Source organism: Mustelus asterias, chromosome 6, assembly GCF_964213995.1.
Source record: "Mustelus asterias chromosome 6, sMusAst1.hap1.1, whole genome shotgun sequence".
In the NCBI taxonomy this organism is placed as follows: domain Eukaryota; kingdom Metazoa; phylum Chordata; class Chondrichthyes; order Carcharhiniformes; family Triakidae; genus Mustelus; species Mustelus asterias.
The window spans coordinates 80,466,468-80,492,903 of record NC_135806.1 but is presented as its reverse complement, the minus strand read 5'-3'; the positions used below and the strand labels follow the sequence as shown (position 1 = coordinate 80,492,903).

Sequence of the window (26,436 nt, the reverse complement as noted above, 5' to 3'; positions counted from 1 at the left end):
TGCCTAATTTCCCTTTAAATACGTCTATTTTATTCATCAACCACTCTTCTATTTTATCAACTTCTACACTCTGACTACTCTGGATAAAGAGATTTTTTCTGAATTGCCTCTCGTCACATTTCCTATCAAAATGTACCTCTTCACACTTCCCTGCATTAAATTTCATCTATCAATTGTTCATCTAGTCCACGTGCCTGTCTGTCCTTTTCAACTCTTTCACTATCCTCCTCAAAGTTCACAGTTCATCTGCAAATTTTGAAATTGTACCCTTTACACCCAAGTCTAAGTAATTAATGTAGATCAAGAAAAGCAGCAATCCTACTACTGACCACTGGAAAACCCCATTGTACACCTTCCTCAAGTCTGAAAAACAATTGACCACTATTCTGTCAGGAGACTCCCAGGAGGATAACAGAAATGCTTGGAGATGTCCTCAAAGCATCCCTGAAGAGGCCAAACGTCCCCGCCAATTGATGAGAGTTCCTAGCCTGTGACTAACCAAAATAGCAAAGGTTCATTTCGGGAATGCTTGGAACACATCGCAAGACTGCATTGGGAACACACGTGGTGAAGGCGAGGTATTGGAGAGAATACACTTATCCTCAAATAATTCATCTACCGGATCCTTCAACCACCACCTGGCCCTGCATGTGGCAGAGTCTGCAAATCAGATAATAGACTTGTCAAGCATCTCAGAACTTATCAAACCAAATTGGAAGCAAGTGATTCTCGAACCCAAGGGAATGCCTAAGAAGAACAACATTGCCCTGCTTGTACAATATTATAACCAGGGAGTAAACAGTAGTACACCTTTGTGATCTGACCTGGACAATTGTGTCTTTCACTCATGTACTGTTTCAGTCTCTAAAGCCCATTTCCCTTTATGGGGCATTACTCAGCCAGATAATGTAGATTGGAGTCACACGTATGCATGGCAGGTTCCCTTCTCTGCTGCATTTTCACCTGTGATCAGTGGTTTTCCCTTGATGTTAGCTCAAATTTATTGTATTTACTGAATTCAGTGGCTTTTCAGTTATTGTGAAGTTTAAATTTAACTTCTGGGCTCTTCATCCACTGCACTGTTGTACTAATGAAACTGACCATGTTTTATAATTTTATAGTTTCTTTTATCTGTTCTAATTTACATCTAAAATTTAACTGTTGGTCCATTATCTATACTTTATGAATCACTTTCTGGAAATAAATGAAGGAATTCTAAAAACTTCGACTTAATTTAGCTATACAATGGGCACATATGTGATCTATGTGGAGTTGAGTGAATTTCAGCAAGAGTTCTTTCATTTATCCACTGTAACATTGCCTATGTCTTTTTGAGATTGAGACAGCTCTTGCTGTAGTCGTAGTGAGAGACCAGAATAACTTCCATCCCTCAGTCTTCTGTTATGTTTAAGATTCAGATAAATTGATCATATACTGTGAAATAATTAAACTAATTATCAGATCACTGTTATTGAGCAGTCTTTAATTTATGTGGGGTTGTAAATTGTTTTCTTAGACTATTCTATATGAATATATTTATTCTATATAATGTTTATGTGCTCAATTTTGTGAATTCAATTTTTAAACCAAGTGGTGCCCTTTTGAAATTGTTTGCCTTTAATACTGTCCTTCCCCCTTCTCCCTATCTCTTAGGTAAAAGAAAGTAATGAAGTTGTCCTTGCAGGGGCATATGTCATTCTGGAGGACACTGTACATAAACCCAAAGCTAATGACACTGGCATGGTAAGCTGAACTACTTGGGCAAAAAATCACTCCCTTTAAAATGGTTCAGAAAATTATTATTTTAAAATTATTATTTTAGGATACTATTGACTTGTGAATTATATCATAGACTGGAATCATTGAATCCATGCAGTGCAGAAGGAGGTCATTCAGCCCATCATGCTTGCACCGACAACAATCCCATCCAGGCCCTATTCCCATAACACCACATATTTACCCCACTGGTCCCCCGACGCTCAGGGGAAATGTAATGGCCATTTAACCTAACCTGCACATCTTTGGACTCTGGGAGGAAACCGGAGCACCCGGAGGAAACCCACGCAGACACAGGGAGAACATGCTAATTCCATACAGATAGTCACCCGAGGCCAGAGTTGATCCCGAGTTCAAACTTTTCTGGCGCTGTGTTGGCAGCAGTGTTAACCACTGTGCCACCGTGCCACCCATATCACATAATGTTACAAGAGATAAATGAATGTCCAAAGTTAAAGCTCATGTACAGCATACTAGTTACATATCTTGAAAGTTTAAGTTTGAAAAACTGCTTTCCCTGAGTTATCGTCAATTATTAACAGTGTGGGAGTTATTTCAGGTCAGTAGAAGCAAAAGTTGAAACAATTGACTATTCTTTTTTCTTTAATATGTTTTTGAAAAGATAACCCTCATATATTAAGTAAAATATATATGTCCTCCTAGATTTACTAGTGCCAGTTCTTGCTCCTGCCCACAAAACATTGGCAGTGCATGTCAGAATATGGCTATTCCCAACAATACCTAAATGGACCCTCGGCTGCTCTTAGATAAAACATTCTGAACCGGGGTTTCTGGAATTGTACTTAAAGATTATTTTGGGCATTTCACTGTGACAAGAGGAAAAGGAAGTAGCAGCTGCAGAAGGTGTGCAAACTAATGGAAATATACTTGCAGTACTCTGCCTTCTAAATATCGTACTTAGGCCCAAGACATCATAACTGCATAATGAGACTGAACTTCCCCGAGGAGTCTGTAGCAGTTTTGTCATTGCCTTCTTTTAAAGTTAAAGTTTATTTATTAGACACAAGTAAGACTTACATTAACACTGCAATGATGTTACTGTGAAATTCCCCTAGTCGTCACAGCCCGGCGCATGTTCGGATCAATGCACCTAACCAGCAACAAGCTGTGAGACCAAATACCACAGCATTGCCTCTTGCAGTCAAGGTCACTGCAGGCCTGAACCTCTGCCTATTGATTTTTCCAGGCTGTAGTAACTGAGGATGTCAGTTGCTTGAATCTGTGGTCCATATTTGCATTATGATTGTTGTGCTTGCTTGAGCCCAAGTTCCATCTGATGCAATTTTCAGGTTGGCTTATAAAGAAAACCCATCATATGTGCTTGAAGGTTGAAGGCTGTTTATTTATGCAAATTGGGTTCCTAAAGCAGTTGTAGAATCCTATTTACAATTCCTCAGTGCAAGTGTTGGAGTGTACACTGCATGCAGCCATCCTTTTGTATCAGTTGGAGAAGTCCAGGAAAAGAAGGGTAGAATCAGAAATTGGCTAAATATTTCATGTAGTGGGTGAGGGTAAGTTTGGAACATAATATCCTATGTACCCTTCAGAAAAACAAGGATATTTAAGAACTATGTGAATTCTTTTTTGGCAACACCTTTTATCCAGAAGATGTTAAAAGAGAAGTTGACCACTGGTTGTGGTAATGCTAAGCTCTGCCTATAGTCGGCTGCTATTTTGTGTTTGATGTGCACAAAGTAGCCCTATACAGATCAGTACCTCACCCTAAAATAGGTCTGATGTCATTTCTAGTGCGCCTTTCTATATTTTGCATTGAACTGGAGTTGATTCCCCCAGCTTGATGATGGAGGAGGATTGAGGGATGTGCTGGACCATAAGATTACAGACTGTGCTGGCATACAATTCTGCCTATGCAGATTTCCCTAGTGCCTTATTTTAGGGTACTAGGTTTTTTCAGTTTGCCTACTTATCAAGATGATAACACCATAATGGATGTACTTGCTGTGAAGATGAAATTTTATTCTCACAAAGACTGTTGCCCATTGCTCTCATGACAAATGTGTCTCCAATTGGTAGGTTGACTAGGTTGAATTGGTTGCCCTATCATCTTAGTTTTACTATCAGATGGGTTCCATTTAGGCAGCTGTATCCAAAACTGTCAATAGCTGTGCTGTGGATCAACTTTTAGACATGGAGGTTCCTACCACCTAATATACACTTTTTTCTCCAAGTGAAGTTCAATAGGGAAGACGACTGACATTTCAGTTGATGGCGTGGTTGAAGGGTGGTGATATGCACAAGCTTTCCTTGACTTAATTTGTTTGAAGCCACATTAATACCAATGATTGGAGAGAAGTCATGTAGCAATTTGTAGTGATATATAATTCCCAGGATCTTTCTTCCTCATCACAAGTTACTGGTCAATTTAAATATTAATTAAAGCATGTATGCCATTGTTCTGTGCAGTACTGATTATTAAATTTGGGGAATAAATTAAAACACAACATAATGAGAAATGTGAAAATATTCAACTACCTTATTTTGCGTTTTTGTGTAACAAAATACTTGACATTCACATTGAGGAACTGATCTAATATTGTAAAATAGTAAGACTGCTTTTACTCCTAGTTTCAACTATTGTTTATACTTCGTGAAAAGTGTCCAAAAAAACATGAATTTTCTAAATAGTAGAATATTCAAATGACAATCATAAAAAACATAGTTGCCAAACCGGAGACTGGTAATGTAGTTCTGGCGACATTATTTATAGGGGAAACCTTAGCCATTTTCACACTGAATTAACCTGGAAAAGAAGCTTAAAATAAGTTATGATTTATTTTCCCTCTAAATAAATTTGGTAGGCTGTTCTGTACTTTTATTAGTTCAAAATTTTTAATACAAGAGAACATATTCGTTCAGGGTTCAACAGCCTTCGTCTGTGGACTATGATCTTGTTTCTCTGTTCCCTAAATTTACAATATTCAGCATTAGTTAAAAGGTTTTTCTTTTTGCAAATGATATATAATGAGAAGTTTAAATATTGTGAAATGTAAATAATATTGCATAGTACGTTAAAATTTCCTTTACAGATTTATTTTCTTGACCAATATAGTGAAGTTGTTCTTAGAGTGAAAAGTTATGCCTTTTGAGAAATCACTCATTTTGAATGCAGAATTACTGTAATTAATGTGATTTTCTTCAGACAGGACAGCTCCAAAGTGACCTTGTGTTTGCAGAAATTAGTCGCCGCATTAAAAATGTTGGCATGGAGCTGGTGAAAAAGGTGAATGCAATCTTCCAGTGGGATATCACTAAAGATGGGAGCACTGCAGCTCAGTGGAGTAAGTCAATTTCCAAAATGATTGTTTTTCCCTGTGACAAAAGTCTCCCAATCCAACATTCCTTGGCAGGGGGATTGCATGTCATATAGCCAAGAATCCAACAGTGTGTGCCGACAAAGATAAGGCAGTAGATATACTAGGATTTCCAAAAGACCCACAGTATAATTTGGTAGAGCATGTGGATTCAGGAGACAAGTAACAGAATAGCTAGGTTGCTGGCTGCAAGACAGAAAGCACACAGCAGGGGTAAAAGGTAGTTTTCAGATTGGCAGAGGTGGGGAGTGAGGTCCAACAAGGATTAGTGCTGGGGCCACTATTGTTAACAGTTTATATTAATTTTTCAGCTTGAGCATATTGCCTAATGGTGGGTGATGCAAGATGGGGTGTGTGGAATAAAGAATACTAAGGAGTACTCCGACAGCTTACATGCAAACCTTAACCAACTTGAAGAATAGGCATATAATTGGAAAGTCAACTTCAACACAGATAAGTGTTAGATATTTTGGAGAGGATTACTGTTACCTCACAGATGAGATGGGGAATCACTCTTGGAACTTCAGATAAGTTTTTGCCCACTGCAATTGTCCAGAAACACTAACTTACCCAGGGTACATGATTTAATTTGCTAGCTTCGGATGGGTCCTCCGGGGTTTGAAGAAATAAATCCTCTCTTAACTTCTGCATTTTAAAGACGAAGGTGGATACCCACACGGTAACCACCACCACCCCCCTTCCCCACACCGGTCCCTAATCTAACTGTGGTAGGGAAGCAAAAGGTCTGGTGGAGTACAAATGCAGTAAGATGTCTCACAACACCAGGTTGAATGGACAAATCAGTAACAATCAGTGACATGCTTTAATAAAGACATCAAAAAAACAAACCAAGTACTATGATTTCTAGAGGAATGGAATTGAATAGTTGAGAAGTTATGCTAAATGTCTGTTGAACTTTGGTTTAACCATATTTGGAGTACTGTGTGAAGTTCTGGCTTCCATATTATAAAAAGGACATGGAGACATTGGAACGGGTGCAGAAGAGGTTCACAGGAATGATACAAGAATTATGAGGTTATACCTGTCTGGGAAGGATGAACAGACCAGGTCTCTCTTTTCTCCCCATTGAAAAGAGTAAGCTGAGGATTTCTTAAAATTTTGAAAGGTTTTGATAAAGACAGCAGAATGTTTCCACTTGTGGGGAAGAAGAAAAACTAGAGGCTATCAATATAAGTTGGTCACCAAATAATTAAATTGGTAATTCAGAAGAAACTGCTTCACCCATAGAGTGGTGAAAAGGTGCATCTCACTACAGCTGGGAATAGTTAGGTGAATAACATGGATGCATTTAGGGTCAGGGTTAGATATGGGAGAAAGGGATAGAGGGTAATGCTGTTGATTAGATGAAGGAGGATGGGAGAAATCTTGATTGAAGCACAAATGCCAGCATAGATGGCTAGAGTAGCCTCTTTGCTGTATGTTCTGTTTATTTGTCTGCTATACAGTGCAGTTAAGTCATGACTTATAAACTGGAGCTTGATTGACAAACAAAAAGTAATCCCTTGTCAGAGAGTTTGTATTTTGCAGAAACCTTATTATTTTAGTGGTATGCCTTAGTACAGTAATAATAGAATTTACAGTGCTTGAAATCTACTTTTAGATTCAGTTTGAAATGACTATGATCCCAAACTAGATGATGTCTGGAGAGCTTTTTCTATTTCTGGTGGCCAAATAAAGGCGTTAATTCTCATTCACTATTTTAAATAGATCAATGTCTAAGGAGCACAAATTGTACTGAATCACCTTGGGGATAAAAATCTCCTGCTGTATGGCTGCAAAACAAACTGAAAGTTAGCAAATTGGCTGCCCGTCGTACAACCTGAATAGTTTTCCTTTCCATTAACTTGAATGAGTGAGTTTCCAAACTTCAGCTGTTTATTCAGCACCTCACCAGAGCTGAATTTCCCCTACTATGACACAGGAGGTTGTTGATAGTGGGGTCAAGTGCCTGTTTCTCTAGTGAAATTAATGTCTGTGCTCTGATTACAAATAGTGAATGAGAAAGCTTTTTTATGGTTTCTTCTGTTTTCCCCATCTATGACCTATATTGATAATCCAATATTAACATTTAACATATAGATATTTGGGAATAGCTTGATACTACACCTGATTTGTTAACCAAAGATTTGTGGAAAAGTCAAGATTTTTAAAAAAGTGGCTGATCACAGAAGAATTGATCTGTGATCGACTAAGTAGAATTTATAAAGTGTTACAGTAGTTTTGGTTTTGCTTTAACATGGATGCTGACTGTGTTTCATAATTGAAACATGGAATAGATTTCTAAATGTTTACCTTAATGCTCATTATGACAGCACAAGAGTTTTTTTTTGTGTTGGAGAAGGGTTTGCAGTCTGTCATTCTGTAGTGAAAGATTACAAAGTTGCTTTTCTAATGACCCTCAGCTATGTTGTAAAATTTTTGGTGTATGCACAGTTAAATCACTCGTGTTATTGGACATTTAAACCACAGAGGTAATGATTTGAATATTATTTTCCTAATTGAAGAATTCCCAGCTTGTTGCCTTTAACAGACTTATAGCAATACCAAAGGTTTAATTAAGCTCAGCAATATTAAATTGGCATATATTGAACACATGCAAATTAAAGAAAATCTCATGGGATGGACTTCAGGCATATGGAAATAGCTATCTTTGTAAAATTTGAACCAAATTAAGCCTTATCCTCTGACTCAAAAATCCATTTTTATTTTAATAGCTGATTTAGATATTATCATTATGCCACAATTTTATTAATTCCCAGGGCTGGCAAAGTATTGGTTATTCTCATTACTTCCAGGCAGTGCTCTGTCTGATACTGAATGTGCTGTTCAGTTGCAGTCATACTTGCAAATGCAAGATTTGTTGCCTTTTTCCTTCACTGTGGCACCAGTGAGCTGTAAAAATTGACAGCTATAGAGATAATTTGAGTCCTTTTAGCTTATTACTGTCCTATGTGACAAGTGTAGCCTAAGCATCTTTACTTAATGTCCTTCAGCCTAGGGAAAGTAAAATGGCAGGTTCAGGATTTTAAATTTTCAATCCGTTAAGGCAGAAAGAATGCACCATAAATTCTAGCTTACCTAATCTATTCTAGCCATGGTTAGAGAGTTTGGAACACAAAAATATCCTTTTAGGTTCAAAAATTATGCTTTTACACTTGGCAGAGAAAATATTTTCTTCCAACGTTGACTGGTTCGGAATATTTTGGAATTGTCGAATTTTTCTAAATGTAAAATAGTCTAAACCAAAAAGAACTTCTGATTGAGTTCCTTTTATTTTGTATCATTTTCCCTCTCCCCAACAAGCAAACACATTGGTTTTAATTTTATCATATAGTTGATCATATTAGACATACTTTCCCTAAAATAATGTTTTGTTGGTATCTTAGGTACCTTAATGAAGCAGAATGATAGAGGCCTATTTGCAGCAGTCATCAAATGTGGCTTATGTTCTTATAGTTGGAATGGGCCCTTTATCTGTTCTTTTCTGTACAAATAGAAGTGATGGAAGAGCATCTATAAGCACAAAATATATTAGAAAATATTAAGCATGGATTCCAGAAGCTAAATCATGCTTCACTAACTCTCAGAGAAATTGAACAGGTAAATAGAGTCGACAGGGGTCACGCAGTAGGCGCCATATGCTTGGACTTTAATAAAACTTTAGTAAGTCTACCACACGGTAGGCTCCTGACAAAGGTTATCATGTGTGTAGTCAGGGTAAATAGTTGAATGAATAACACATTGGTTAAAAAATAGGCTAAATGGAAGGCTAAATTGTAGTTACTCAGTTTGGAGGAAGATGGAAAGTAACATTTCACAAGGATCAGGATTGGGACAAGTTATTTATAAATTACATCAATGATTTGGACTTGAGGGAAGTAACTCAAAATCAACATTTGGAGCTGATAAATTAAGGAAACATTCAATGTCATACAATAAAATACTAGAAACTTGCAGAGTATGGTGATAAGTGATCAATTAATCTTTATCTGCATTTCTAATTAAAGTTATAAAATTTGGTCCTTAGATATGCATAGAATTGCTTATTTGTTCTGCAGTTCCATCACATCCAGTTTGGATGGTGGTGGACAATTGAACAACTAACAGAAGGAGGAGACACCATGAGGAGGAGGCTCCTCACATATCCCCATTCTCACTGATGGGAGGAGTACCCACATATCAGTGCAAAAGACAAGACTGAAGAATTTGCAGCCAACATCAGCCAGAAGTGTTGAATGGATAATCTATGTCGGCCTTCGAGGATTGGCTTGAGAAGTGTGGCTTGGAAGGGAGCTCCTGATTTGGAATTATATTACTGTTCCTTCACTGCCGCTGAATCAAAATCCTGGAACTCCTTTTCTAACATCACTGAATGTACCTACATCAGATGCACTGCAGCGATTCAAGGAAGCCAGCTCACCACCAACTTCTTGAGGGCATTTAGGATGGGCAATAAATGCTGGCCTAGCCAGCAAGACAGCCACATTGCAATTTTTCTTTATTCTTTCATGCAATAATTAAGTAAAACCTTCCATGAGGTGGTGGTCATATTTTCCTTATTGTAAATGGGGTTTGAAACATTTTCCCCTCAGAAAATAGATTTCATGTCTGCAATAGAAACAAAAATAACTGAATGAAAACAGACATCAAGGGGTGATTTAAATACTTTGATGAAATCTCTCACTGTGGCAAAAACAGTTTTGCATAATTTTAGCAAATTACTTTTATGTAATTGTGTAGATTTAATTTGCATATGCTTTTCCCTTACAAAATCAGCAGTGGGAAACATGAATGCAGATTTGTCAATATTAAGCAGCGTTTATTCTAATAGTTTTTGCATGTCCTTTAGCTATTGACCTGAAGAATGGTTCTGGAGAACTGTACAAGGGAGCAGCACGACATCGGGCTGATACTACCTTTACAATGTCTGATGAAGATTTCATACAAATTGTATCAGGGAAACTTAATCCGCAAAAGGTAAATAAATCTTGCAAATATGAATTCTAATAAATAGTAGGACACTTTTTAATGTTCAAGATATCTTGAACCTACATCAGTGCAAAATGACACTGATTTTCTTTTTCCCTTTTCCCCTGTATACCTGACAACACAATTTTATAACTCCAGCATGGTCATATTATGGTGCTCACTACAAATTGGAGGAGATGAATTGCACTGACACAAATTTTGAAGGCATGTTGATATTTAAGTTCCCAGCATTTTTTAAACCTACTGGCTGCTGTTAGAAATGGCACCAAATAGACTGTAGCCCTCCTGTACCAAAGAATAAAAATCTTTTCTTACCTGAGCTGAATGAAAGTCTCTGGTAAAGCCTTTAAAGTTGTTCAGTCTGAAGGGACAGCTCCTACAATATGTAATCTTCAGCCTGCTTCAGTGGAGGAATTCTTGGAAAGTGTCATTTGGAAGCTGTTTGACATGATTTTTTTTCCGTCATTTATATTCTATCTGAATATTGCTGCTGCTGAGATTCTATCAAACTTCAGGCTGACTGTATGGCCTTTGTAGTGCAAGAAAATCTAAAATATTACAATATCTTTTTACATTTTAAATTAAATTAAAGAATATGTGGATTTTTACCATATAGTGCCCATTTTGGATTTTATTCAAAAATTGCAGGTCTCTAGTGCAGTCACTGTAATAAGACATTTTTGAAGGGTGTCAAAATATTTCTGAATCTGAGATGTTTGTTTTGATGTTTGCCATTTTCTAGTCTGCACTCAAACATCCATGACTAACTTGCTTGAAAAGCCAGTTTCTGTATTCATAAAATGGAAGCAAAATGCTACAAGTTGTCCGAGTATCATTAAGATAATAAAGACAAACTAAATTGCAGACACTTATTCATCAGTGCGATAATGTTATTGCGAAAATATTTGCAATATATTGCATCAATGTCAATAAGAAAGAAAAGTTCAGTAAGGATCTTGAGTCCCATCCTGTCAGTAAATTATGGCCAGAATTCTCCGGCCGTTCACATCGGTGGGATTCTCCAGTCCTGCCGGCAGTGCACCTCCACCCCCGGGTTTCCCGCTGGCATGGGGTGGCGTCAACTGGAATTCCCATTGACAGCGGCGGGACCAGAGAACCCCGTCACTAGCAAACAATGCACTACCTCCCGCTGGCGGGAAATACATGGCAAGGAGGTCGGAGAATCTCACCCTATATATTTCCACTGGTTTTTAGATTTCATAAGCTGTTCCAAGGTATTAGTCAGACTTTATTCATGCAGCAGCTCTCTTTGGCACCATTGGGTTGAGTTGTTTCACAAAATGACAGTGAAACTATTAAAGCACTCTCTACAACAAAAGCAGAAAATGCTGGAAAATCTCAGCAGGTCTAACAGCACCTGTGGGGAGAGAATAGAGCCAGTGTTTCCAGTGTGGATGAGTCTTCGTCAGAGCTCTGACAAAGGGTCATCTAGACTCAAAACGTTGGCTCAATTCTCTCCCCACAGATGCTGTCAAACCTGCTGAGATTTTCCAGCATTTTCTGCTTTTGTTTCTGATTCCAGCATCTGCAGTATTTTGTTTTTATCAAAGCACTCACTACATTGCATAGCTGCATTTTCAAAACTTAACAGAAGGCTCAGCCTGGAACAATGGATTGCTAAATTGACTCATGATCAAATTCTGCATATTCCAGTCACCTTCATATGTGAAATAAATTTAGTATTTAAATTTTTATACCTTTAATTCGAAGTCCTATTTCAAAACTTGTTGGACATGAATTAATGGATAATGGTCTTAAAATAATTAAAGACCCATTAAATACCTCAGAATAACCAAATCAAAACTGACATTAGAAGGCTAAGGATGATGACAATGTGTTGGTAATTTATTTGCTATTTTTTCTTCCTTTTCTTTAGTATTCTTAAAATAATTTAAACCCTGTTGGGGCACATTTCAATGGGTGCTGATTGTTTTCTGATATCTGACCCTAATGATGATATGCTCGGCTAATTAGTGAGTGTTGACATCTTAAGGTGGAGAGAGAGAGACTTTGAATCCAAACCTGTCTTTGCCCAAAAGCATTTTCCAGCAAGTATCAGTAAATAGGAATTAGGAGCCAGGACCTTTGGCTGAGTTTATTTTCTTCTATGCCAGGAACATGCCATCCAACTGTCGGCCCCCTATTGTCATCTCAATTAAGAAAAGTGTATGTTTTTCCAGTTATGTCCAGATTTGGTCTTGCTTGTGGGACTTCTTTAGAAATAGATTGTTCATTTTATTTAATTCGAAGCCCACGAGTAAGTGTCTCATATTATGTATAACTTGGATCGTAAGAAAGCTTGTAATGCAGTGAAACATGAGAGATTAATTTTCCTGCAACTAATTGAAATTGATAGGAAATTAGTTACTTTGGGGTTATTAGAATATTTACTTAGAACAACAAGCAACAGTTGAAGTTAAAATGGACAAAGATCAGTGGAGAAATAAGGCAGGGATGTGTATTGTCAATCTTGCCGACCTATAATCTGAATTCATTATGGGGCATCTTAGAATTTGGGTTCAAGAATAATGCAAAGCTGATAATGACTCAAAGTATGGTGATTTTGTACCAGTTGCTGATATACAAGAAATTTCAAGGCGCTTAAGAAGGTAATAGATAAAAGCAAACACTGCTGATGCTGAAAAACTAATAAAATCAGAAAATGCTGAAAAACTTGAAAAAGTAAATCAGGTAGGTTTAGACTATAGAATTAAATAGATTCTACAGAGATAGTTAATTGATCTCAAGAGTGAACAAGATAAGAAATAGAGTATGCATGTAATTTTTTTTCTTGGGTAACCTAGAAAACTCAGCAAAGAGAGGTGATTTGAAAAGTGCATACTCTTCAAATAACGTTGGCTTTTTAACTTCTACCCGAACCATGATTTTATGTGGATTGGCCCTTGGTTTTCCATTTCATCTGAAGGAGGGAAACCCTACAATGTGGGACTCACTCAGTGTTGCACTGGAGTGTTGGCCTAGATGCTATGGCCAAGTCTTTTGCCCTGCTGAACCGCAGCTTTCATCCAAACAAAGGCATCGATGCATGGTTGGAGTATCAGTAATGGTTGCTGGCTTCATGGTATTCTTACTGCTGTCTGAAAGCAACAGACAGAAAGTCTTGAGCTGGATCTAGGTTTGTTTGGAGGCTTGAAATTTCCATCTCGGATCTGCTAGAGGTGATGCAACTTAAGTAGGTGAGACTAGCAGACGCCTCGGGAAATGAGATAGAAGACATTTTATATCAATTCTATCATACTTTTGCCTGTTTCAGACAACAGTGTTCCTTTCCCCATCAACAGGGGAACATGAGAAGTGTTGGTGAAGCACAGAACGAGTAGAGACCTCGCATTGTGGATCCCATTCCTTTTTGCATGTGAGAAAAAGGCAAAATTGGAGTGCAAAACAAGAGAATCAGCTCATGTGTTCCTCTCTGTTGTCTTGCATGATTTGAATCTTACTTGATTTATCTTTCTTTTTTACAGGCTTTCTTTGCAGGCAAGCTAAAGGTTATTGGGAACATCATGCTCAGCCAGAAACTTGAAATGATCCTCAAAGATTATGCAAAATTATGAGGGAATAAGATGATCATCACTTGAGTACATGAATCCTACTCTTGAATCGCCTGAAAAGCTTCAAAAAAACATCATAAAATTTACTACTGTTTAGAAAATAGCAATATTATATGATTTCTTAAATTTTGTTCAATGTACATTTAACTGTAAAATAATCTTAATGGCAAACTACCTTTTCATTTTTAATGTGCAAGTTAATCACTATGAATCTCCATCTTCATCTCAGTACCTTTTGCTTTGCCTTGGGAAATTTCAGATTATAACCTTTGGACCACAAGGAGATGGGCTGTCTACTCTTTCGTCAATGTGTATGACTGTAATTGGCCTGCTTTTTTTAATAATGATTGTGTTGTCCACAATATCCAGAACAAAGACTGGTCAGTTCTCTGTATTGGAATCATTTAGATCTACGTACTCTGAAGAACACTGCAACTTTTAAGGAATGGAAAAAAATGCAGCTTTCATGTCTGTGTCCCATCCTTCCAGTTAGCAGTTTTAATTCTGATCACCTTTCTCTTTGAAATTCATGGAAAATCATGAATGTTATATAAAATGCATTTTAAAATGCCCAGTCTTTGCCCTACTGGTCTTAACATGTTAGAAACAGCAGATTTATGGTAAGATCTGTGGATGGTTGGGTGTTTTGTTGACATGAATGTACTAATTGAAAGCTGCCTATAATAAATTCATTTGGAAGAGATAAAATGTTCCAGGCTAAATAAATAACTCGCGTCAAGAATTGATTGTAGTTGTTTAATGGAGAGACCAACTTCATGACTGAATGATGAACCAGTGAATACATGATGCATGTGAACATATCCAGTTAATTGTCAGCATGGTTTCTATTTACACCTTATGGATAAATATAAAAGGAGTATTTATTTTCATCATTAGAATGGGCCACAACATAGGAAAAAAGTGGAAGAAATGACGACAGACCAAAACCACATGCCATTATAACACTGAATCTTTCCTTTAGAGAACTAAAAAAAATAATTATCTAAGGTGGGTTCTATGAGCAGGGAAGCAAGCAGAGAGAGTAACCCAGCTTTAACTCAACAGTTTGTATCTTCCTTCCCAGCAATTTCCCAGGCTAGCTACCATGAATTCTATAACAGGACAGTAGTTTGGTGCACTGTGGAGCCACTGTCCCACGATGGTGCCACAACAATAACGTAGGTTTTTTAAAGCCATGAAACATTAGCCGTGTGTATCACAGAAGAGGGGTGCATCAAATCACTATCTCTGTGCTGGTTGTTCCTGAAGCCAATTCTGCTGCACTATTCTAGTCCTGCATTTCTGCATCAAATATTTATCTTTTTCTTTAAAAAAACACAATGGTTTCAGTCTTAACCATGCAATGTGGCAATGTATTTCATGCTCCCAACTGCCTTTGCCCAAAGAAATTTCATTTAACCTCTTTCCTATTCAGTTGTCTCCTCATCGCTAACCTTTTGAAAATGAGTTTTGTCTCAGTCTGCAGTGTGTGTCCCACCTAATGCAATTGAATTTCTGGATCATAACGTTTTAAATTTGTGACTAATTGGATGATTACTCATCCATGGGATTGGTGGCGGGAGCTCAAGATCTGGCCAAACCTGGAGATCATGAATCTTGGTTAAAAAAAAATGGTATGCAGTTTTCAACAGTATAACAATCTTAGTAGTACCCAGAGCTGCAAGAAGAAATAATGGAAGCCTTCAAGGCTGGAAACACAGGAAACTACAAACAAAATGTCTCACATTACCAACTTTAGAAAAGCAAAGTTGGATGTTGAACATCTGAAAGAAAAATAGAAATTGCTGGAAACACTCTGCAGATCTGGGCAGCATCTGTGGAGAGAGGAACAGAGTTAATCGGCCAAATGTTCATTCAACATGGAGGTGGAATTACAGGCAGATAGGACATCAATTTCCCACCATTGGCTGTTGTGCTGGTTCCCCCCCCCCTCCATGCCATTTTGGAACAGGCTGCTTTGGGGTGTGACAGCTATCTACCCATATACGGGTGCATATGCATATATGGTGCCATTTAAGCTAATTATAGGTCAATTGAGATCACTTTCCCAACACCAACTGAAATTTTGCAGTTGAGATGCAGGGCCCCTGTTGATGCTGTAACCTTGCTGATGAATGGATGTGGCCTTCCTGCACTAGACTGAGGGGCAAAAACTATATCATAAGTTAAGGCACACACAATCATCATAATTGTAGGGCTGTGGGCTGCCCTGTGGATGGGGTTTTAACACTGAAGATTCTTCAGAGGGTGACTGCTTCTCTTTCCCTGCCTATGTTGGCACTCCAACTGCTGGCAGTGGGGCTGCTGATCATATAGTCTGAGAAAGGCTCCTTTCAGCCTTTGGAGCCCACCCTCTGTCCTTAGTTGAACTGAGCTCCTGAAGGCAACCACTGGCATTTGTGAGTTCCTGTCCTGCACTTCCTCTCAATAATAAAATTCAGTTCAAAGTTTCAGGATGATGACCTTCAATTAGAATGTTATGGGTACCACTTTGAAATGTTAACTTTGTTTGTCTCTTCACAGTACTGCTAAGTATTTCCAACTTTACTTCACTGCAACCAAAGAGTACAGTGCCTTGGAAATAGCTGCCTCCTGGATGGGCCCTGGAATCAGTTTGCCAGTGCCTAGGGGAACGAGAGTTGAGTTGATGTTACAGACATGGGGGTCAATTTTATAGTCAGAAATTTGGCAACCCCAGCCCATTTGGGCTCATCTGAGCTGTCCAGTCAAGAGTGTGCAGCATGTAAATGGCTCCACAGCACCTGCTCACAGTCCAGTCAAGAGGATGGCAGCAAGAAAGCTCAAAGGTTCACGGTGGGGGCCCTAACACAAATGCTAGATGCTATGGAGAAGAAAGGGGAAACCATTTACCCGCAGGCAGGCAGGAGACACTGGAAGTGTCCAGTCCATCTGACTCACCCCCTCCAGAGACCAAGTCGTCTCTGGCCCAGCAGATGGAACAGGATGGCACCACAACACTTAAACCACCTGCAAGTAAGCCAAGGCCCTCCAAGTCCCAGCCCTCCAGAGAACACCTGCTAAGGTCATCTCAGGCAGCAGGACATAGCAGCCAGCAGACCACCTCAACCTCCGATTCGGATCCTGGGAGCGCACCTAGACGCAGCAGTGGGGTTAAGAAATTGTAGTTGCGCAGCATAGGCGTGGGTGATGTTCGGCACTTAAGGCTGCAGAGCACTGACGTTTGTATATATTTAATCTCATTATGTGTTTAAATCCACCTTTGCTAGGCTGCCTGATCTCCACTGATTAGTGATGTCAATGTTCAGGATGCATTCAAACTTACAGCAACACCTCCATCCCCTCTATGCAAAGATGTGATCTCAGTGAAAGTGTTTCCCTCGCACTGATGGGACTTTTTTGGAAGGTCATGTGACTTGTTTGGCCAATGCATGAATTTGATCTTACCAAATGGGCATATTTGGTCCCTCCCTCAGTCTTGGGTTGATGGGCAGCCTCGGTAACTTAAGTGGCAGCTGTCAGGGAGCTCATTGCTGTCACCCCTCCTTAATAAAAAGCACTGGATAGTAAATCCTCAGCTGCAGCTGAAGATACAACACGGGCAGGTGATGTGTTGTGATGCCTACCAATGAAATGGTCTTCCAAGATTCTACAGAATCTGGAACAGACCTTACAGATTAATGTAACCCCACTATTTAAAAAGGGAGGTAGAGAGAAAACAGAGAATAATAGATCAGTAAGCCTGATGTCGTTAGTGAGGAAAATTCTAGAATCCAATATCAAAGATTTTATCGCAAAATACTTGGAAAACAGTGGCAGGATTGGACAGACTTATTTAATTAACCCTGGTAGACAATTAAGGTAGACAAGTCCCCAGGGCCTGATGGGATATACCCCAGAATACTGAGAGAGGCAAGGGAGGAAATTCTGGGGCCTTGAGAGAAATCTTTATATTCTCACTGTCTGCAGGGGAGGTCCCTGAGGATTGGAGAATAGCCAATGTTGTTCCTTTGTTTAAGAAGGGTAGCAAGGATAATCCAGGTTATTACAGGCCAGTGAGCCTTAAGTTAGTGGTAGGGAAATTATTAGAAAGGATTCTTCGCAACAGGGTTTACTCCCACTTGGAAATAAATGGATATATTAGCATGCGGCAACATGGTTTTGTGAAGGGGAGGTCGTGTCTCACTAACTTGATCAAGTTTTTTGAGGAAGTGACAAAGATGATTGATGAGGATAGGACAATGGATGTTGTCTACATGGACTTCAGCAAAGCCTTTGACAAGGTCCCTCATGCCAGATTAGTACAGAAGATGAAGTCACACGGGATCAGAGGTGAGCTGGCAAGATGAATACAGAACTGACCTGGTCATAGAAGACAAAGGGTAGCAGTGGAAGGGTACATTTCTGGATGGAGGACTGTGACAAGTGACGTTTCTCAGGGCTCAGTGCTGGGACCTTTGCTGTTTGTAATATATATTTATAAATGATTTGGAGGAAAATGTAACTGGTTTGATTAATAAGTTGGCAGACGACACAAAGGTTGGTGGAATTGCGGATAGTGATGGGGACCATCAGAGGATACAGCAGGATATAGGTTGGAGACTTGGGTGCAGAGACGGCGGATGGAGTTTAATCTGTACAAATGTGAGGTAATGCATTTTGGAAGGGCTAATACAGATGGGAAATATACAGTAAATGGCTGAACCCTTGGGAGTATTGATAGGCAGAGGGATCTGAGTGTACAGGTACACAGGTCACTGAAAGTGGCAATGCAGGTGGAGAAGGTAGTCAAGAAGGCATACAGCCTTCATCAGCTGGGGCATTGAGGTTAAAAATCGGCAAGTCATGTTGCAGATTTATAGAACCTTAGTTAGGCCGCACTTGGAATAATTAGTGTTCAATTCTGGTCGCCACACTACCAGAAGGATGTGGAGGCTTTGGAGAGGGTACAGAAAAGATTTACCAGGATGTTGCCTTGTATGGAAGGCATTAGCTATGAGGAGAGGTTGGAAAAACTTGGTTTGTTCTCACTGGAACAAGGTTGAGGGACGACCTGATAGAAGTCTACAAGATTATGAGGGGCATGGACAAAGTGGATAGGCAGAAGCTTTTTCCCAGGGTAGAAGAATCAATTACTAGGCGGCAAAGGTTTAAGGTGCGAGGGGCAAGGTTTAAAGGAGATGTATGAGGCAAGTTTTTTTACACAGAGGGTGGTGGGTGCCTGGAACTCGCTGCTGGGGGAGGTAGTGGAAGCAGATACAATAGTGATTTTTAAGGGGCATCTTGACAAATGCACAAATAGGAAGAGAATAGAGGAATACGGTCCCCGGAAAGGTAAGGGATTTTAGTTCAGTCGGGCAGCATGTTCAGTGCAGGCTTGGAAGGCCGAAGGGTCTGTTCCTGTGCTGTAATTTTCTTTGTTCTTACCTGGAATAATATTAATGTCTCCTACCGTGAAGACCAAAGCCAAGTATTTCTTTAACTCCTCTGCCATTTCCTGGTTCCCAATTATTATTTCCCCAGTCTCATTCCTGAAGGCTATATGATGTAACACTATTTACAACTTCTAAATCATTTGTTGATGGCCTTTTAGAAATAGGTACGAATCATCCGCTCAGATACTCGCATTTATCTTTTGACTCAATGGTAAAAGGATGAATTGAAATATATCTTTAATTCTTCTTTATGTGACTCTAGATATATTAATGATTGTAGCTTAGCTAAATGTGTAGGCTCAGTATTAAGAAGTTATCAGGCGTATTAAGATAAAGCTTATACACTGAACTGAACCAGTAAAACGTCAGTATTCAAAACACAGGCCTCCTGCATTTTTAATTATGACACCAATTGTCAAAGTGATATAATTCTGCACCACAATTGTTTTGCAAGTTAAAAGAAAATAGGTGGACTGCTTTCTTATTCCTTTTCATTCAGTCTATCCTGAAGATTAAAGTTTTAAATTTCAATCACTTAAAGTTAGGTTTGCACTTTTGAAAATTATAGACAAAATTATAGTGAATGGAGCACTTGGGTTGTAATTATATTAACTGACAATGAATCCCTTAAGCATTGTAAAAATATATTAATATATCTTTTTCAACATTTGTCCTGCAGTAACAGAACAATGTTAGATATAATAAGAATACCTATATACTCAACATTTATATTGAACATTCAAATAATTTAAAGGTTCAGTTAATTCATGATTAAAGCAGATTAATTTGAAATGGATTTTTTTGCACTAACATAGGTAATTATCTTCACAGAATAGTCTTGCTTAAATATCAAACTGCAAAAATCAAATTTATAACTATGGGAATTCAGGTGCTACTGCTATTATTAACATTATAGAAAATAATGACCTCTGCTTTTACAAAAACTGCATAGTAATATGAGTTTTTAATTACCAGCTACCAATAACTTAACTTAATTTCATACCTGGCTATCCCAATGAATGTTAAGTCTGATTCCAAGGTTTAAAATGATCATGATAAATTGGTGCATTGTTGTATACATGTAAAGAATCCCAAAGACCTGAAGAATTGAAATAGATTGATGGAAAAATTAAGTTCCTTTCTGGTAACATACATTTTTTTGATTCTTTCATAGGACATGAGTGTTGCTACCAAGGCTAGTATATGTTGCTCATCCATAATTGTCCTTGAAAGGTGCTGGTGAGCTGTTTCCTTGAATCGCTGCTGCCACTGTACACCAGTGATGGAAGGAGCAAAAATTAAAAGCGGTGGATTGGGTGTCGAAAGAATGGGAATCTTTGTCCTGGATCGTGTCAGGCTTCTTCAGTGTTGTCCTGCTGCTTTGTCCAGGCAAGTGGAGTGTTCCATCACACTCCTGACTTGTGCTTTCTGGATGGTAGACAGGGGAGTCAGGAGGTGAGTCACTCGCCATAGAATTCCCAGCCTCTGGTCTACTCTTGCAGCCAATGTATTTATATGGCTGGTCCAGTAGGTTTCTAGTCAATTATAGCCCTCAGGATATTGATGATAGGATATTCAGTGATTATAATGCCATTGAATGTCAAGGTGAGCTGCTTAGATCCTCTCTTGTTGAAGATGGTCATTGCCTGACACTTCTATGGTTTAAATGTTACTTGTCACTTATCATCCAAGCCTGAATGTTGTCCAGGTCTTGCTGAATATAGACACAGACTGCTTCATTATTTGAGGAGTTGTGAATGGTGTTGAACACTACAAAAATCAGTAAACATCCCCATTTCTGACCTTGTGATGGAAGGAAGGTCATTAATGAGGCAGATTAAGATGAACAATCCTGAGGAACTCCTGCAGATTTGCCCTGGGACTGAGGTGATTGAGCTCCAAGAACCACAACCATCTTCCTTTGTGTCATGTATGACTCCAACCAACTAAGACTTTCCACCCTTATTCCCATTGACTTTAATTTTGCCAGGGATCTTTGATGCCACAGGCAGTCGGATGCTACCTTGATGCCAAGGGTAGTCATTCTCAACTCACCTCTTGAGTTCATCTCTTTAGTCTACATGTGGACCAAGACGATAACATGATCAGGAGCTGGGTGGCCTGGGCTAAACCCAAACTGAACATTGATGAGCAGGTTACTGTTGTCTATTGTTGTTTGATAGGACTGACAATGAAACCTCCTATCACTTCGCTGATGACCCAAGCCGTGTATACCACAAGATCCGTCTTCATTGTCTTCTCTCAGAGCAGAGAGTAGTAGAAGAAGCTGACAGTACAGTGGGTTTCTTTTTGACACATGGAGCCATCAACCCCATGCACATAACTTCGAGGGCAATGCAGCTCACTGACTTGCAACCCCAAAGTATTCCACTGGCTGAAAGTGGAGTTGGTGTGTGGCCAGGTCCTATCATCATTTTGTAATCATTCCATTTCATTTCCACTGCATATTGTTATTAAAATAGTAAATTTTACAAAGTCTGAAAGAAATGATGCAGCTCAAGTAGTAAAGGCAGTGCATTTCTGGAATATATTTGGAACAGTTTTCAGTAACTCAGGAGGAATTTGTTTGCATAAAACAAAAGTTTCTATTTTTGGCATTTTCTATCCACTTAGTGTCTACTTGTTGTGGCAGTGCATAGATTTAACTGGAATTCACTGGGTCAGGCAAGTGTCACCTGTGTGGCTGGCATATCATTTCTAATGACTTCAATGAAGAGTGTCATGAAGGCAATTGGTCAAGGCGAATCAATGTGAGTCTATGTAACACCACTAGAAGTGGCACTACGCAAATGAATTTCTCTCCCCATTTATTTAATACCCAAGAAGGGTTAAGACCATTTGATATTTAGCTGTAAACAACAAATCAGAATTGGTTAAAAGTATGACTGCAAGTAGAGACAATAATATGGTTAGAATTGATTTTAGGCTTGCCAGGGAGAGCCAAGAGCCATCAAGAAAGGCTTTAAAGTTAAGAAAGACAAACTTCGAAGGGATCAGAAATAAGTTAACCGTGGTTAATTTGGCGGCGCTTAGAGGTAAACCCATGAACAAATTGTGGAAATGATTCAAATAAATATTTGCTACAATACAAAATCAAAGCAGTCCCATAAAAGGCAGAAGTTGCACTTAGCAATTAAGTAACCATGGAGTAAACAAGGAAAGAGACTGTGCCAAATGAACTGAAAATGCTGAAACAAACGCAAATAATGCAAATAGAAATCCAACAGGCTTAGATAACAAATGAAAGAGATGGAAATAAAGTAATGGGGTACGATAACACAGCATGCAAAAACAACAGGAAATATGAAAACTAAGAATAACAGTTTTATAAACATACTGAGGGAAAGATAATCCTATGTGGGTATGTCGGTCCATTCAAAACAGATGCAGGTGGGATTAAAGCATAATAGCAGGCATGTTAAATGACAAATTTCACAGTGAAGGAAGAAGACAACATTTCAGCAATATAAATATACCTAAAAGTACAGCAAGGGAAGGAGTTTAATGTATTTTAACATAAATTTTAAAAAGGTACTGGTGGACACGGTAGGCGGCACGGTGGCACAGCGATTAACACTACTGTCTCGCAGCGTCAGGGACCTGGGTTCAATTCCCGGCTTCGGTCACTGTGTGGAGTTTTCATGTTCCCCCTGGGTCTATGTGGGTTTTCTCCGGGTGTTCCAATTTCCTCCCACAGTCCAAAGACGTGCGGGTTAGATGGATTGGCCATGCTAAATTGCCCCTCAGTGTCAGGGGGGCTAACTAGGGTAAGTGCATGGGGTTCTGGGGATAGGACCTGGGTGGGATTGCGATTGGTGCAGACTCGATGGGCCGAATGGCTTCCTTCTGCACGGGAGTATTCTATGATTCTCTGATTCTACATAATGGGACTTAAAAAATACTCACATTTACATAGCACTTTCATGACCACCGAACATCTTAAACCACTTTGCAACCATAGAAATACTTTGAAAGGTAAACACTTAATATTGTAAGATAGAAATTGTTGCAGTTAATGTGATCATGACCATATAATCTGTTTTGTCATATTTACTGGAGTAAACAATTCTCCAGGACCTGGTAGATTGAACCTCAGGGTACTCAAAAAATAGATTTGGAAATTGTTGATTAATTTGTAATAATTTCCAAACCTCTCCAAATTTAGGAAGTGTGGTTTGGTTTGGAAAATATAGGTAATGGTGTCATTTGGTTAACTGTTTCAGGAGGATAATAACAGACTCTAGTATGAGATAGCTAGGCTGGTGAAATGGACAGAAAGAAGTCTCACAACACCAGGTTAAAGTCCAACAGGTTTATTTGGTAGCAAATACCAGAAGCTTTCGGAGTACATTCGGAGTACTTTCGGCATCTCCACATCACGAAATGGACAGAGACATAGCAGATGAAATTTAATGCAGATAAGTATAAAATGGTACATTGTGATTGGATGAATGAGAAGAGGAAATATAAACCAAAGGTGCAATTTTAAAGGAACTGCAGCAACAGGGAGACCTGAAAGAATCCTTCCGCAAATCTTAAAAGTTGAGAAGGCCGGTAAAAGATCACATGGCAACTTAGTTTTATGAACAGAAGCATCCAAGCATCGAGGAGAAAAACAAGCAAGTTATGCTAACCTTTTTGCGAGACCCTGGCTGCACAGAAGAATGCTGAGAATGTTACTAGAATGATGCCGAGGGTGCAGGACTTCAGTTGACTGCAGAGGTTAAAGAAGTTGGAATCATTCTCCTCAGAGCAGAGAAAATTAAAGGGAAATTTGATAGAATTGGTCAAAATTATGAAGGGTTTTGAAAGGGTAAATGGTTCACTATTGTCCTTTAGAGAAGGAAATCTGCTGTCCTTACCTGCTCTGGCCTACATCTGACTCCAGAGCCACAGCAATGGGGTTGACTCTCAAATGCTCTCAGGCAACTAGGGATGGGGCAATAGATGTTGGCCAGCCAATGACGCCCAGGTCCCACAAATGAATAAAAAATAAATCAATAAAAAATACTTGTTTTTGGTGACAGAAGGATCAATAATCAGAGAATGCAGATTTCAAGTAATTGCCAAAAGAAGAAAAATATATTCACACACTGAGCAATATTGTGATCGCTAAGGCACAGCCTGAACGGGTTTTGTAAGCAAGTTCAGGCATAATGTTGAATAGGGAATTGGATCTATATTTCAAGGAGAGTATTTTGTCAGAAAGAGCTGGGGAATAGTGTCAGTTGGATATTTTTTTTAAAAAGGCACAGTAAGTTACACGTGTTTTATTAATCCGTGATTTCCATGAGTAAATCTGTATTTGTACAATGTTTGCTCACATTTAACTGGAAATTTCTGCCGGAAACTTAAATAAGCATGATGGAAATGAAAATGGGGCACTATACTGGCAGAATAGTCTGCACTGCCATAATAATTAGAATTGTGAAATTTGTATTCTTGCAGAATTCTTTCTTAAGTACCTTCCCAGTAAGGGAAACATTATCTTGACAAAACATACACTTAAAAAATACTAGTGAGAATTTTAACTAGTTTTCACTCAGTAATTTCAAACCATTTAGTTTTTTTTATTGTTCAATTGCAGTGCCTTGTACGATGGCACTAAAATTACTTCAGTTATGCTGCGGTCCCATTAGAGTGTTCAAAGCAATCAGTAAAATGGACATGTACTCTAAAAGCTTTATGTATTTTGTTGAGCACATAATATAAAGATCAAGCAAATTTATCTGTCATCTTTAATGTTATTTGAGCTAACGTTTTGTGACTTTGCGACTTCCAGGAAACTAATTTGGATTTGAAATAGTTTCTGAAGCGCAAGGGTGAAAGGCAATGTCAGGCACATTATTGATCCCTGCAACTTGTTTGACAAGAAATTATAATGAACAACTTAATATTCATAATACAGTTCCAAGTATATTAACATTTTGACATCTTAAAATCTACATCTAATTTCAATGACACTTATTTCCTATTAGTCTTCAAGAATTACTCGTAAGTTATTTTGCAATTGTTATGATCCAGGCCAGATACTCCAAGGTGTTTTACGAAAATAGCCTAGACCCTAAGTTTTTAACTTTGAATTTTTTTCATGGGTGAGCAGAAGGTGTTTCACTCCAGGTATGATTCAAGCAACCCACTAGAAGGCTTTTATCAAACAAAGTTTATTTAAGAACACAGTGAAACTAGAATAAGAAAAATCAGCATAACTTTTACCAGTTACAAGAGAACAACCATAATATTGTATAAACCTTAATAGTCTGCATGGATTTCCTCCGGGTGCTCCGGTTTCCTCCCACATTCTGAAAGTGCTGGTTAGGTGCATTGACCCAAACAGGAGCCGGAGTGCGGTGACCTGGGGAATTTCACAACTAACTTCATTGCAGTGTTAATGTAAGCCTTACTTGTGACTAATAAATAAGCTTTAACTTTAACTAACTATACTGTTCCAAATCAAACAGCTCCCACATACATACACCCTGTTCTAGGCTTAGCACAGAAAGCAACTATGCTCACATGATGCTGGATTTTGCAACTTTTTAGCACCTGCTGTGAATTAGTCATTTAGATGTTGAATTAAAACGCTGGACTTTCCAGTCCTGGAACTTGCGGCACACTTCAAGAGAAAGGGACAGAGACATTGCTTGCATCTAGCTTCTAGCTAGCAACCCACAGACAGCAGGATTTCCAACACCAGGGAGAGAAACAAGAAACAAAGAATTCTGTTTCCAGTCCAAACAGCTTCTGACAAAAATGAAACTAAAACCCTGAACTTTACTGTGAAAAAACTGTCCATGCAGGCATCACCTGACCTGTCAATCATTTGCCATCAGCAATTCAACAAGGTCATAACCCCTAGGACGCTGCATTAGTTCAGATTAAAAATGAACATTGCTTCAATTTCAGATGCTTCAGCAACACTAAAAGATGTTGGTACAGATAACACAGTGCCAAAATAAACTACCAGGGCCTGTTTAAACAAAAAAGCAGAGAAACATGATTAAAATCCATTTCTTAAAGGCACAGTATCATCACACTATGCACAGTGCTTGTGAGGTAAAACAAATCTCAAAATAATAATTAATCTGATAAAGTTTTCCATATTTATCAGTAAGTTTTGACTGCAGATTGCTTGATGTAATTTTAATCCTACGAGGAAAGTTGTATGTAAGTTTATAGGTAAATTATTGTTAAAAAGTCCAATCATTATTTGACATGAAGTACAATGCAACAATTTTACGAGGTTAG

The 26,436-nt window shown here is 38.6% G+C and overlaps 1 protein-coding gene across 2 annotated transcripts in view; it reads left to right on the top strand.

Moving 5' to 3' along the window:
- The window catches only part of hsd17b4 (hydroxysteroid (17-beta) dehydrogenase 4), a 103,701-nt gene extending 89,149 nt beyond the window's left edge, over nucleotides 1-14,552 (top strand). The window contains exons 20-23 of one of the 2 annotated variants that reach the window (XM_078214608.1): nucleotides 1,654-1,743; nucleotides 4,958-5,096; nucleotides 10,000-10,127; nucleotides 13,646-14,552. In XM_078214608.1, the coding sequence (XP_078070734.1) occupies nucleotides 1,654-1,743; nucleotides 4,958-5,096; nucleotides 10,000-10,127; nucleotides 13,646-13,735 (447 nt within the window). In that variant the 3' untranslated portion in view covers nucleotides 13,736-14,552. The remainder of the gene's footprint in view (nucleotides 1-1,653; nucleotides 1,744-4,957; nucleotides 5,097-9,999; nucleotides 10,128-13,645) is intronic. The other variant, XM_078214607.1, reaches the window with a different exon arrangement.
- Nucleotides 14,553-26,436: the final 11,884 nt, after the last annotated feature.